This window comes from Pinus tabuliformis, chromosome 7 (genome assembly GCF_031772625.1).
Source record: "Pinus tabuliformis cultivar Carrire ecotype Pingquan chromosome 7, CPIR1, whole genome shotgun sequence".
Lineage (NCBI taxonomy): Eukaryota > Viridiplantae > Streptophyta > Pinopsida > Pinales > Pinaceae > Pinus > Pinus tabuliformis.
In genome coordinates this window covers 113,065,261-113,081,135 of record NC_142293.1, presented here as the reverse complement: position 1 = coordinate 113,081,135, position 15,875 = coordinate 113,065,261, and the positions used below count along the sequence as shown (strand labels likewise).

The 15,875-nt window shown below is 35.3% G+C and overlaps 1 protein-coding gene across 1 annotated transcript; it reads left to right on the top strand.

Moving 5' to 3' along the window:
- The first annotated feature begins 4,959 nt into the window (after nucleotides 1-4,959).
- On the top strand, nucleotides 4,960-5,681 carry LOC149245552 (heavy metal-associated isoprenylated plant protein 2-like). The gene is made up of 3 exons (XM_089455618.1): nucleotides 4,960-5,051; nucleotides 5,159-5,234; nucleotides 5,319-5,681. Exons 1-3 carry the CDS (start codon nucleotides 5,046-5,048, stop codon nucleotides 5,582-5,584), a joined length of 348 nt encoding a protein of 115 aa, XP_089311744.1. The 5' UTR covers nucleotides 4,960-5,045; the 3' UTR covers nucleotides 5,585-5,681.
- Nucleotides 5,682-15,875: the final 10,194 nt, after the last annotated feature.

The window sequence follows — 15,875 nt, the reverse complement described above, 5'->3', positions numbered from 1 at the left end:
GAAGGAAACATATATTTTAGAACTAGTGCACACTGATATATGCGGACCTATGCAGACAAGGTCGCTAGGTGGAGCGTATTATTTTTTTCTATTTACTGATGACTGCACGAGATACTCATGGGTTTATTTTCTGAGTAAGAAAAGTCAGACTTTCCAGTGCTTTATAGAATTTAAAACCTTGGTGGAAAAACAGTTTGGTAAGAATATAAAAATTCTCCGATCTAATCAATGGGGAGAATACAAGTTAGGGGAATTCATGAAATTCTGCAAATCTCACGGGATCCTTCAGCAGTTTACAGTGCCACACACACCACAGCAGAATGGAGTTGCAGAACGCAAAAATAGAACCTTAGTGGAGTGCGCAAGGAGCATGTTACAAGGTAAGGATCTGTCTAATAGTTTTTGGGCAGAGGCTATTAATACTGTTGTATATTTGAAGAACATAAGTCCTACCAGGTATCTTGGCTTCAAAACTCCTTTTGAAGCTCTATATGGATTCAAACCAACAGTAAATCATCTAAGAGTATTTGGGTCAAAAGCATTTGCCCATATACCCAAAGCTGATAGGAAGAAATTAGATCCTAAAGCAGTTAAATGCATCTTTGTTGGTTATGGCACAAAATTTAAAGCATATAAATTGTTCAATCCTGAGTCTCATAAGATATTTGCAAGCAAGGATGTATTGTTTCATGAACAGGTACAGGAAGGGAAAGTTGACATTGGAGATGATTGGCACATTCCATTGTTGATGGATGAAAATAGTGAGGATGAAAGAGAGCAAGAGCAGAAAGAAGAGCAAAAAGAAGAACAGGAAGAAGGTGATAATGCAAGCCCATTTAGAGCTGAAGAAAACAAATTTGAGGTAAGTCCCCTACCAAGGAGATCTGGTAGGAAGACTCAAAAACCATTAAAATTGAGAGACTATGCTTTGATGTCAAATGTTTTAAACATTGTAGAGCCCACTAATTACAAAGAAGCTAGTCAATTTAAGGAGTGGAGGGCTGCAATGAATGAAGAGATAGAATCTATTCTTAGAAATGACACTTGGGATTTAGTTGAACTGCCTAAGAATAAAACACCCATAGGATGTAAATGGTTGTTTAAACCAAAAATGAATGCAGATGGAAGTATAGAGAAATTATAAGCTAGGCTGGTTGCAAAAGGATATTCCCAGCAAGAAGGTATAGACTTTGATGATACTTTTGCACCTGTAGCAAAGTTAAATACAATCAGAATGCTTATTGCTTTAGCTACTAAATATAATTGGGAGCTACACCAGCTTGATGTTAAATCTGCATTTTTAAATGGTGAGTTAAAAGAGGAAATTTATTTAGTACAGCCAGAAGGGTTTGTAAAGCAGGGGCAGGAACATCCTGTTTGCATATTGAAAAAGGCTTTATATGGCTTAAAGAAAGCACCCAGGTCTTGGTAAGAAAAGGTTGATTCTTTCTTTTTAGAGTATGGCTTTCATAGCAGTTTAAATGACCCAAATTTGTATACCAAGTACAATAAGCAGGGGCAGATTATTCTGATTTCTTTGTATATAGATGATATTATTATAACAGGAGATGCAGATGATTTAATCAGAGGAATCAAAAGGCTTATGGCACAAGTGTTTGAGATGAAAGATCTCGGAAGCCTTCATTACTGTCTGGGACTAGAAGTATGCAGAGATACTGGGCAAACTTTTCTTACCCAAGGGAAGTATGCCAGAAATTTGTTAGAAAAGTTTGGTATGGATTAGTGTAGATCAGTAGCGACACCTTTGCAGCAGAATCTGAAGTTGAGCAGTGATGATGGCACTAAAGAGGTTGATGCTACAATGTACAGACAGCTGGTTGGCAGCTTGATATATCTCACAACAACCAGACCTGACTTAGCATACTCTGTTAGTGTGTTGAGCCAATTCATGTCAAAACCGCTTGAAAGTCACTGGGTAGCAGCAAAAAGTGTGTTGAGGTATCTTTGTGGTACTGTTAACTATGGCATTTTATACACTGACGCATCTGATGTTATTCTAGCAGGTTTTTCAGATTCAGACTGGGTAGGTAACTTGGATGATCGAAGGTCCATCATAGGTTACGGATTCAACATAGGATCCGGGGTCATAGCATGGAGCAGTAAGAAGTAGAGTACTATAGCCTTGTCTTCGTGTGAAGCTGAGTATCAAGCATTGTGTGCAGCGACGTGTGAAGCGATCTAGTTGAGAAGGCTTCTCAATGATATAGGAAAAGAACAGAAGAATTCCACTTCCATCAAAAGCGACAACCAGAGCACCATTAAATTGGCATACAATCCAGTGTTTCACAAAAACACCAAACATATAGACACTCAGTTCCATTTTGTCAGAGAGAAAATATAGTCAAAAGAAATTACTGTTGAATATTGTAAAACTTGTGACAATATGACTGATATTTTTACAAAGCCTCTTGCACGTGTGAAGTTTGAATTATTTAGAAGGATGCTAGGAGTCTAGGACAACCCTTTCTCCATTAAGGGGGGAGTTGAAAATAACTATATTATTTTGTATTAATGGAGAAAATGGTTACACAAGTTGTAACAGATCTCCCTAGTTTAGGATTAGTTCCTAGAGTTTAGGGGTTTGGTTGCAACTTCCTAATTCCTGGTGTTGTACTTAATGATGTAATCTTTCATTCATGAATGTAGAGTGTACGAGACTAATCTCTCTGTTCTGAGTGTAGTCTCCAGGTGCAGGCCTCACCTATGAGCTACATCTCCTTCTTTTTCAATTATGTTCAAATTTTATCTTTGCAACCAATTTGCTATTTTATAATTTCTTGTAAGGTGAGAATTATCTTTTTCTTAATTGCAGTTTGTCATTTTATAAAATTTTCTAATATAGAAATTACTATTTTTTTTTCTATAAAAATTATATTCTTTTTATTTTTTTCCAATAAGAATTATCAACTTCCTAACATAGAAATTACTGTTTTTTTCCTATAAAAATCGTCAATTTTTTCCAATAAGAAATACCAACTTGCTTAATTCAAGATTGAATACAGAAAATACCAGCTTGCTAATTCTTATAAGAAAATTTATAAAAGGTAATTGATCTTAGCATCAGGGTTGCCTAGTTCCAAACTTGTTTTGCCCTTCCCTGTATTATTTTCACCAAGGTTGCACAGATCCAAACTTGTATTCTTCCAATGCATCAACAAAGCAAAGCTGGAATTAAAAATTTCTTCCAATGCATCAACAAAGCAAAGCTAGAATTAAAAATTTACCTTGCCAGAACGATTCTTATTCAACAATTGAAAGGTAAATTCAATGACCTATTTCCACTAATTCAACAATTGAAAAATAAGTTTTTAAGTTATTGAAGTAACTATAAATTTTATTTTTTTAACAAAATAAGTAATAAAAGGTAAATCAATACTTTTTAAATTTACATACTTCCAACACCATCTTCTGAATTTATAAATATATTTACACAATGTTTGAAAATCCCTTAATTTGAAAAATTCTTATGTATTTAGTCAACCATGTAGATTTGTATATATCAAACTTCCAGATCTATTTACGGTATTCCTTGTGTATGGCCATTGTTCGGTGTAACGAAGCACAGACCATTGTTCAGTGTAACGAAGCACATTAAGTATTCATGTTCGGGTGCGAAACAAGTTAAGCACATTAAGTATTCATGTTCGGGTGTGAAACAAGTTAAGGGACGAAGCAGGAGATAATGAACTGGAGCAGGTGACTTTAACAAAAATGTAGCACCGTACCGAAGTGGAATTTTATGAATTAATCGCCGTACCGAACCGAACTGGCGAATTAACATATTTTTTTCGAACTTGGTAACTATGGTTTAAATGACTGGGGATTTCACCTGGCCTAGGCTACACTACCCCTGAACATGGCTAATTTTTTATCCACAAAGTTTAAAACATGTAACTTTTACACTGCAAAATAAATGGTAAGGTTCATGTTAAAACAAAGTAATATGTACCTAGTATGTAAGTGGTCTAAATAACTGGGGATTGCACCTGGGCTACACCACTACTGAGCATGGCTAGGATTTTATCCACAGAGTTAAAAACATATAACTTTTACACTATAAGGTTCATATTAAAACAATGCAATATGTAAGTGGTCTAAATCAGTGGCAATTGCACTTGGCATGGGCTACACTAACCACCAGCATGGCTAGATTTTTATCCACTGAGTTTAAAACATATAACCTTTACACTACAAAATAAACCGTAATATGTAATATGTAAGTGGTCTAAATGACTGGCACGGCTACACCACCCCTCAGCATGGCTAGATTACACCAAAGCATATAACTTTTACACTACAAAATAAATGGCAAGGTTCATGTTAAAACAATGTAATATGTAAGTGGTCTAAATGATTAGAGATTGCCCCTAGTCTAGGCTACACCACCCCTGAGCATGGCTAGATTTTTATCCACAGAATTTAAAATATGTAACTTTTACACTACAAAATAAACAGTAAAATTCATATTAAAACAGTGTAATATGTAAGTGGTCTAAATAACTAAAGATTACACCTGGTCTAAGCTACAATGTCTTTAAACATGACTAAATTTTTATCCACGAAATTTAAAACCTGTAACTTTTATACTATAAAATACCTTAATAAAACACCATCTTACCCTGTGCATTACTCTACATGGTTGGCATGTTAAATGATGTGTTATTTGACAGAAAATTATCAAATTTATTCATCCACGGTATTTTAAATAACTAGACAGAAATTATGAAATTTATTCATTGACCGGCAAGGTCTAAAGGTGATAGGAATATTTCAACTAATTTTTGCAATGATTGGTCGATCGATGCCCATCTTTCTCAACCATTAGCTGTCTTGGGCTTTCGTCTGACAGTCCACTTGCCACCCATTAATGAATTAATGAGTCTTCTGTCTTATACTGTCAAGGATATCTCTCCATTGCCTTTAAATTGAATCTGCAAGAACAATATTACTCTGACATCATATGATTATGCAGACATAGATCTCTGAATACTGTTCCTCCCTCGTAGTTTGTGTATACTATTACAATGAAGGTTCGTTTTATATATATATTTATTCTTTATGTGTATATTCGTGGTGGATGCATTTCTTTTATTGCTGTGTTTACATCTCAAATGTGCATTAAATTTGTATATTGCAGAAGACAGTTGTGTCAGTGGGCATGTTTTGCAGCAAATGCAAGAGACAGGCCATAAAGAATCTCTCAAAACTGGAAGGTAATTAACCAAAAATATATATATATATATATATGCAATTGATTGTCTGCCATGTTAATGAGATGCAGTACCACGTATGTGCAGGTGTGGATTCAATAGCACTGGACGGGTCCAAGCAGACTGTAACAGTGATCGGCGAAGCAGATCCCGTGGACATCATGAAACAATTGAGAAAGTTCAGAAAAAATGCTCAGATTGTCAGCGTTGGTCCTCCAAAACCCGACGACTCGAAGAAGGACGATTCAGAGAAGAAAAAGGATAATCCGACCCATGTACGTTGCACCTGCAGCCAGGGTGAAACATGGTTCATTGTTGGGGACGGTTACTATAATCCCTGTTCTCTACTTTGATATTATCATTAAGGAGCTGTCTTTAACTGTGATTTGTTTTAGTTGTTTTTAATTGCGATTTTTTCGAGTTGTTTTTAATTGTGATTTTTTTGGAATTTTTGATAGATGGTCCATTGAAATTTGGTAGAAAAATGTGTTGCTAAATTTTGATTTATGTTGTTTAAACTGGTTTTTTATGGAATGTTTGATAAATGGTTGGTTGGAATTTGGTAGAAAAATTTGTGGCAAAATTTTGATTTATGTTGTTTAAACTGGTTTTTTAATTGCATAAATAGATTCAATGCCTTCAAAAAAAAATTTAGGACACTTCAATAGTGCAGAATCCACTCATTAAAATTGCGATTTCAATAAAACCCAATAAATTTTAGAAAAATTAAATCAGAAAATAAATAAAATAAACTTTTTAAATCACACTTAAACAACTCTTAAAATCTTTTTAGTATATTAAAAATGAAATTTTTTAGTGTATGGATTTTTTTTTTTCTTCATAACTATATTCTTAGCTAACACCTTTTGATCATAATAATGCTATTATGTACTTAATGAAAATAGGACTGAGACATTTTGAAGCACTTCTCTGAGTTGCTTTCAAAGAACCCGGATCAACATGAGGCTATAGGCCAAATAATAATGACAAGGATATTAACTTTTCTTAATCGCATTTCATGGTATTACTTGATTGGCAATTTTTTCCAATTTGATCACCGGGAGAAAATGAATTAAGTAGTAATCTTTTTCACAAAGTTTAGATTTGAAAATTATTTTGATTTAATTTGGAATTTTAATATATTTTTCAAAACATCTCATCAATTTATTTTTATGAAATTTTAACCTTTCAAACTTGACCCTAATAAACTGTAATAAAATTTCAAGATGCATTTAATTTGTACATGACACAACTTGAACCTACTACAGTTAAATTCACAAATTACCTAAAACTAAAATCTGTTTACTACCAAGTAATCTTACTGTTGCATATTCTTGCTATGTCTATCAGACTCATCACAATAAGGTCTCACTGCTCTATCATGTTCAAGAAATCATATAACTATCGATAAAAATGCAGCTGTGGTTCTAAACGCAAACTATATAGTAAATATCACTACAGCAACTTGCATCCACATCATAAAATTACGTACATATGCTTGAATAGGAGGAAAATTTGTTTAATGGTTTACCGGACCCTCAAATATATATTGATATACTCTGTTTATGTAGATGATGTTTTCTTTCCTTCCCTATCTTGTCTCAAGATGCAGATGATGTTGTGTAGTTGAGCCATTTTATCTTATTATTGTTTTGATATGAGTTCTTTGGATTTATTATATTGTGTTTATGAGTTGAGGTTTCAAGCCAGCAAGTGTGGCTAGTCATCATTCGTTAGGTTATTAAAACTCGTTATTTTTAATTTTTAACTTAAGTTGTAACTATTTCTTTAAACAAAATCTGTTACATTGTATTAAATAAAAGGGGCTGAGATTGCCTTTTAATACAAATAAAAAGTGATGACCTTGTTTAAAAAAACCTTCATCATGTTTAAAATTGATTATCTGATTAAAACCTTACAAATTGACCAAGCAAAATTGTATATTGTAAAACTAAAATTAGATATTGTTGTTGCATATCAAAATGGGTAGTATTGATTCTTCCTACAAGTGATGATAGTAGAGATGAATCTGCTCTTTTGGCATGTTTAGAGTGTTGCTCCACAATGTCTTCCTCCATAGCTGTTGCTTGTTCATAACCAAATGGACCCACAAAAATCATTGGCTAGGCAGATGCGACTCTAGAAACCAAGATTTTGCTCCAAATTTTCTGACTCCCTCTTGCAATTTTTTGGTTTGATCTCATTGCTCTTTCAACTTCTCTCAATTGCTCTCTTCCACTACCTCCATTAGGATTAATATGCTCTTATGCTTCTCCAATTGGGATTTCATCCTAAGCATTTGTTTTCTTATTGCTTTTAGTTCCTTTTCATACCTATGGTCCGAGTCCCTTCTCTATGTCTTTGTTCTTTCCATTACATATGTGATAACCTCTTGATTTTCATTACAAAGGTGCTCACAATCTCAAATAGGGTCATGGAGGTGATCCTCAATATTTTCCATTTTGCTAGAATCAGATAACATAAACTAGAAATTTACCTTGGGTTCTTTTATCTCCACATAGTTGTTGATAACTTTCATGTTGAGCCTTTTTTCTTCACCTTCCATTGCATGCAGATGCTGAGGAAATAATGTTTTTATCATCTTATTAGCCTCTATACTATAGATGCACACCATATCCCTTTCTGCATCATTGATTAACAATCATATATGCTTAGTCATTTTTCTGACTCTCTTCTTACAATATGTAGAAAATCGTCGTAGACTCCATGCTTGCATACCTTATGAACTTTCTTCTTTGCATTATGGACAAAGGATTCCATGCCAGTGGTACACTTAGTTTATTTCCTATTCCTTTATAATTACCATTATTTCATGTTCCTCATTAATTACCATGCAAAGGAACCACATTACCTTTCCTCTGCATAGAATCCACCCCTGCACCCTACATAACCTCTGCATCTCACATTATATATGCTTCATACATTCTGCATCCCACACATAGTGTATCATTCCCTCACTGTGCAATTTCTATTCTCAAGGTGATTTATGGTGTATTAATGATGGTACATTCCATGAGATAAGGATAGTTGCTCAAGAGGTACATGAGGCCCTTAATTGTCAGATTTTCCCATAAATCTTTCCACATGAATGACAATTACTACCAATAGTTCACATGCATTCTAGGCCAAGTGTACACACTAAAAGGATGTTTCATTAAGGATTATTTATGACTCCACCCGCATATCAACAAAAATGTGTATGATTTAAATCAATAATCCCACACATATGCCAAAGTTTATTAAAAGTGAAGATGACGAACGAACAAAGAAAGAACCATTTTATGGAGATACCATTAATTGTTTAGCTCGCTAAAACAAACTTTTCTACAAGTTATAATTGGTATTCTAATCTCTCATCGGAGAAAAGGCTTGCTAATAGATTTTTAGCAACCCACACAGTCAAGGCTAGTTGTATGTGAAAAGTATTCAATTTCAAAGAGCTTGTTCCTTGATGTGCAAGCATATTTGATCCATAACATAGGATAATTTGAGTACATGCACAAGGAAAAACTCTTGTTCTTATAAATCCAAGAATATTTAAAAAGATGTTTCAAATGCTAACCCTAGATGAAGTCCCTAAATATCCCAAGGTTGAATCATTCCTTAACTCTATGGGTGGTGGCATAAATTCATTAAAAGACTTATTTGGTCAACCCTCTACCATGACAACTAATCTATCTCAAATTGAAATATGCATGTTATTTGAACCATATCATGATGTGACTTGGATTTTCTCAATGCGTTTTGGTCAAATCTCAACCACTTCGGGTCTAGGTATTTTTTTTATGTCTTGCATTTATCCCTTTGGGTGAAAGTGATCGTCAACTAAGTGTGAATAATCTCGAATGAAATATCTCCTCAACTTTCTAATTTCATGAAAACAAAGAGGTTCTTCATGAATTTGTATATGGTCTTTGCACTGATGTACTAGATATATTCAAAGGTCTACCCTAGAAGGGTAATGTTAATATTGGTGAAGAACCAGTCAATTATAATACCCCATATTATGGAAACACAAGGATCCATTTCATTTTTAGCATATTTAAGATTTTTTTGTGAGATAATTCAGATACATACTCACTGGAGCAATCCCTAGAAGGCTCAATAAGGAAACATTATATTTTCTGGATGGAAAATAAATCCATGTATATGAAGAAGAATTTATTTGTATCAAACATTTTGGTTTTGAAGAAAAACCAATTTTCCTTACCAGTGTTGTCTATGACAGATTTTTCAACATTGAAATATGTAGATAGTATAATTTTTAGGCTTCTTTATTTGTGATGAAGAGAAAGCGCCAATTAATTTCTTTACCTTTTAAAATTGGTGACACTTTTGTTAAAAGTTTGACTCTTTTGGATTATCATGTTTTTTAATCATTTTCGCTTAAAAGAAGCTACAACATACAGAGTCTTTGACCCACAAGGAACTTTCACAGCTCACTTGTTTACAATATGATTACAATCCTTCTTACATAAGATCATTGGAAATTATAAGAGTTGATGATAATGATTCCAACACTAACAAGGCCACTCCAAAGAAAAAGATGCAAATTTACGTTGGTGATATAAATACATGATCCAACTCAATTATTCGTGCAAAGAAAAATACGTTGCAAAAGGAGGACATGCAATCTAAACACATGCAAAGGGAAAATCTACAAACAACATTAATGTTGGCTCTACCCATCTTCCCCATAATAGTTCCTCTTCTACCCATAGGAGTCATGAACATATTGCAAAAAGAAGAAAGAGAAATGAAGAATGTGTGGGAGATGGAGATTGTTGGTTTCCTCCTTTTTCTTAGTTGGAGAAAACATATATTGTGCCACCTTTGAAAAGAAAAAGGAGTACTAGTACAAAAGGTAATTGAGTCTCTAAGTTGATACTATTAATCAAGTTCTCTCCTAGGAAAAAACACAAATAGAGGAAAGCCAAAAAAGCGTAGAGGAGTTAGCTTGTGAAGAACCATATTTTTAGCAAGAATCGGTTACATTGCACCATGCCATGCGTTAGCACTTAGAAATTTCCTCTTGGTTGTAGGAGAGAAGTTTCTAAGGTAACATTTTCAATCCAACTTACAGAATGAAGGCTAGCCCCTTCAATCCAGAGAGGGCTCTCTCTGAGAGTCTAATCACTAAATCAACAATTGACTTTAATTTTACATAGTAGCTAGATCTTCAGTTGTGTGGTGTAGATGTAGGGTTTGGTTGGACATGGGGGAGATAATCCATTGGGTAATAGAGTCAAGCAGCTAGGGTTTATGTCAATTTACCAAGATACTGATTGTTTGGTCAGGATTGATAAAGGAAAGGTAGATAACACATCCTAGACCTTTGTTATCATTATTGTAGAAAATACTGTAGATTCACAAGCTCATGTAATCTACTAAAACAAGAGACAAGAATATACTTCTACTCTTTACAGTAGAAGCACATAAAGATCGATCAAAACAATAATTTATAAGAGGAAGAACATCAATGGCACATAACACAATAAGTTTTCCCGGGGAAAGCCACATCTCAAAACCCCACTATCTATATTGCATTAATCTTGAAAATCAAGATGAAATTACAATGCTTGTTCTCTCAAGAACAATCCTAGCACTTAGCAAATTCGATCTCCAACTCATAAGCAAGCTCAAGGCCAAAGCTTAGCCTCTTCACAAGCTCTCCAAGTTTCTATTCCAATTCTTAATTCCTATGGAAGATAGCTTATATTTAAAGGGAAATAAAGCCTCTAGAAACCACACAATCCCTTAAGGATCAGTTCCTGAATGCATGTACTATAAGTGTAAGAAAAATCTAAAACAAATAGTACATTGTCCCTGCACTCTAGTCTCAACTGGGTTTTTCTCAGAATCGACATTCATGAGTTTTTGATGAGAGAATATTTAGTTAACTGGAGTAGCACTAGTTGAGTGCACTAATGCATCAACTGACTGTTAACTCACTATTAGTTCCTCAAACAGTTTGGAACTAATTTAACTAGACTTAACTCAATAAATTGAGTTAACTAATTACCACTTATAGTTAACTCATTCTGGACCCCTATAATATAGGGATAACATATACATGACTTCAGAAAGACTTCCAACTCAAAATTCCCAAGTTAATTAAGTTAATTAAACTTAATTAACTATTTACAAGTTGCTATGAGAAAAGAATTACAGTTTAATTCAAGGACAAATTAAATTGGAATTTATGGATTCTATTTTTAACACTTATTTGTGCTATTTTCAACACTCCCTCTCAACAAGAAAGGAATTCAACTCGATCCCAATCCTGAACCTTTGGAATTTTCTGCATGAAACACTTCTCTTGAGTGTTGTAGCTCCAACAACTTCAGAAAAAAATAAAATAAATCCAACCTGAATTAGAATGACGCCTCTGTTATCAAAGTCTCTGACTACTATTGTCTCTGTCGACTGAAAATTATGTGCTTCTATTGACTTTCCCTTTCTGCACTTGTTTTCAACCCTCTTTACGCTCTTTAGTATCTGACTGCTCTAACCTCTGTCACTTTGATCTCAAACTACATCAATCCCACCGATTCCTCCTGCTACTGTGTACTTTGGGCTCCCATAGCAAGGCATGACCCATGAGATAAAACTACTCAATGGACCCTGCCCAATTTTAGCCCTCTTGGGACTATCACTTCAAATCACCTCACCTCTCATCTGGAGGTATGGCTACATGTGATCCCTCTACCCACTTGGCTTGAAATTTCCCCCTACTTGAGGTCTATGCATGATTGGATGCCTCCACTCGGTCTCCTCTCGGCTTCTCCAATTCTGGCTGCTCCACAATTGTTTGAGACAGCTTCTGAGACTCCTTCTCTGCTTGAGTGGATCTCTCCACTCGGTCTCCTCTCAACTTCTCTAGTTGTGGCTGCTCCACAACTTCCTGAAGCTACTTTTGAGGCTTCTCCAAGGGTTGCATGTTGAGAGGTAATTTACTCTCCCTCTCAACCACCAAGTCTCTAACCTTTTCCTTGCTCCTCAAGGCTTTGCATGCATCTTGAACCTTGAGAGCATACAGGCTCTTGACACGTGCACCAATTTGTTTCACCTGTCCCGTGGTGGTGTGTCTAAAAAAAACCTTTCCCTTAATAAAAACCACATTATATCCACGATCTTCCAATACGACGACTGAAACAAGATTCTTCTTTAGTCCTTGAACATACATCACATCTGTGATCCTGAAAGGGGAGCTAGACTCCCTCTAAAATATAACCGTACCGATCCTAGTAGCTCTATACCTCTCATCATCTCCAAACTCTATGCTTTGCTTGAGGTCTTTCTCCTCAGAATCACTAAAGAGATATCTATTCCCTGTCATATGGAATGAGGCACCGCTGTCAAGATACCACATGCCTCCCATGGCAGTGCTAGCCATGAATGCAATGAGAAAGAAATAAAGTTTGAATTGTGAAGCTAGAGCTTCACCCACTGCCACTACTGTTGGCTCCTTTTTGCTTTCTTTCTGCTATGGGCAGTTCTTGGCATTGTGTCCATGCTTGTGATAGTGAAAACATTGTATCTTCATCAAGTCCATCTTCTTTCCGCCCTCCTCGCCTTGGGACATCTTTCCCTTGTGTTGGCCGGATAAATCGTTCTTACGGACAAGACCGATCTCCCTAGTATCAACAGATATCTAGCAACAAGCAAGACAAGCAAATCTACCTTTCTCTAAACATATTGTGATTCATTAATAAAACTAAAGAGGTGTTTTAGACTCTACCTTAAGTCTAATGCTAGTTTGTGGCAGCCATGCTTCAACCATTCGAAAGAGTTTCCTTTTGAGAACCTGCAATCACAAACAAGCACACATCAAATAACACCTGCATAGCTAATATAATAAATCATATTCATTATGGTGATCAAGGAATCCATGAAATAAACCATAAAACACAGCTTATTGAAAAAAATAAACTTGATTGTATTAACTTTGAAAATAGAAGAACTTTACAACCTTTGGTGCCTTGATGTTGTACAAGCTCCTCCTAGGGTTTGAAACAAGAATCTCCTCTACTTTGACAAGCCTCACACTCTTCCAAATGAGATCAACAAGGTATGTAATCTTTCCTCACAAAAGCTCAATTAGGAAGACTAAGTTCCAGCAGCATTTCACCTCAAAAATATTCAGCTTTCAACCTCCCCAGTAACCAGCCCAATGCTTCATTTTATAGTGCAAAGGAAGGAGGTTATAGGTCCACCTATGAAGGGATAGAGTCCTCCTTCAAAGGGATAAGCTCCTCACATCAAGGGGTTAGCTCCTTAAGGTTTGGGATGCATGAACCTTAAAGGAGCAAACTTGCCACCTCAATATTCCTTCTAGAAGCTTCCAGAAATGAATCAAAGTGAGTTTTTAAGAATGCACTTGCGCCTTTTGACTTTTACAGGGGTCCACACCCATTACACAGAGACAGAATGGTCAGATGTGCAGGGGACATGACCATTAGGTGCGGGACCGCAGGTAATGCTAAGAGAAAGTGCAGAACCAGAGTTTTAGAGACTTTTAAGGGCTTTCTCTTATTTTCAAGGGTTGACATGAAGAACTGAGGTTTAAGACTTGCAAAGGAGGAAAATATGAGTGGTGATAGACTCACACAGATTATAGAATGTCAAGGTGACAATTTTTAGTGCAACAGATTTACCCCTAAAGTGCGAAGTCTGTAATAGATGAGGGTAGCATTTGTCATCTAAGAAGAGTGAAGTACTTTATCATTTCAAAGATCATCCTGTGGATACACTGGTTGGAACGTGTAAAAACATTCAATACAAAATATATATATGTAAACATATCATCGCTGAGGTAGGCATTCCCATACTCAAATCAAAACTGACTAGAAAACTAACTAAACTGCTCTGATATAGGAATGATTTTGTAATACATCACAAGTATAGATATATGTAGACAAAGTATGGGCTCAACCATCTGTTTATGAATAGTCCATTGTATAATGAATAACAAAATTCCTCGTAGCCTGGATGGTGGAAACTAGATCCAGGGTCGTGATTTTTGCTTCCCGAACTAGTATGATCCTATCCATGTGAATGAATGTGTCGAAGTCGAACATGGTAGAAACCACTTGAATACCAGTCAATGATGTGAACTGTTAACAAGTGTGAGAGAAACCATCAATAATGTCAATGGCTCTCAAAGTACTCAGTACAATCCATGAAATGTGAATAGATGAGCTGATGTCGAACATGTCATAGAATCCTTTGATCGAAGGTTAATGATGCAACCTGTCGTCGAAGGCGAGAAACCTGCCATTAGGGCATGCAGATTCCAAGGTACTGACGATTTCTAGATCATCTTTCTAGATAATCAGATGAAGTCGATAGAAAGCGATCTGTCATAGGCAAGCCCACAACACGAAATCATAGATCAAGTTTGAAGAAATATATTGGCAAGGACTAACTCAGGGATGGTCAAGATGGATGACAATTATTTTGCAGATGAATGGTTTATTCAAATTGACCTCTTGAACACATAACGACACTGCAGATGGTTTGGTGACAATTGACCCAAAGCTAATACCCAGAAACCGGCTGAAGATTTTCAATATGGTTTGATTAACTATTAGGCAAATGATTTCCCAACCAAGGTGAACAAAAAGTTTCGTGTTCAAGAGTGGTTATATGCTTTTCTAAAACACAAAGTATAACAAACAGGTTCATTTTCCTCTCTTTCCCCCACCATTTTTGGCAAGTACCTATTTATTTTTTACAAGCTTGAGGAGGATAACATTTGCTTGGTTATAAGCTCATCCTTCGGATGAGTCCAACTTAGTTTAAAATTCAAACCCTAAGAAGGAGTGGTTCGTTCCTGTTTAAAATTGAACAAGTCCTTTACTGTTTAATTTTAACGAGTTCAGTATAGGAAAAACTCGGTTTTTTCAATTTTAGGGAGTCAGAAGAAAAACTTAAGAAAACTCCATGGATGTCCTTTTTCGTAAATTTGTGTCTCCCAAGCCCGAAAAAGTATAAAATAATACTTGAGAGAACCACTTGACCATTACGATCAAGGAGTACTTTTCATAATTAGTGGCCCTGATCTGAAAAAGTAAAAAAGCGATCAAAGACACGTCGTTTTATAACCAATATCGAACTTGAAACGACAAAAGTCCGGTGATCTTTTCATGTTTATACAGTCAAAAAAGAGCTATAAGTGGATCGCCTTTTAATTCTGTTTAACGAGTTAAAAAGGGAAAAACTCGGCAATCTTTTCATATTTTACGAGTCAGAAAAGAGCTTAAAGAGGACTCCAATGCTTTTTGTTGAAAATGATCAATTCCCCCTGAGAAATCCAATATTCTACACAAAAACTCAAAACATTACTCATACCTGTTTAAGATAGATAAAAATGCATCAAAAAGTTACCTTTTTAAAGTGAAAAATAAATAAATTAAAAATTCATTTATTCAAAAAAACTTATAAAAAGGGCTTTTATAAATTCATTTTTACCATTTGATTTCAGAGTGAGAAGTGAGAGCTTTTGGGTAAGAAACTTCCTGTGAAGATTGCAGAAAATCCGTCCGTTGGAATCGAAAACCGTCAGCTCCAGGTAATCCACATCATCCTTATCTTGCATTTCAACCGTTTGCATTTCATTTT

What these genes read in the sequence shown, in the direction of transcription:
- LOC149245552 (XM_089455618.1), top strand. An exon ending in GAATCTCTCAAAACTGGAAG is followed by an intron (nt 5,235 to 5,318) that starts GTAATTAACCAA and finishes ACGTATGTGCAG; the next exon opens with GTGTGGATTCAATAGCACTG.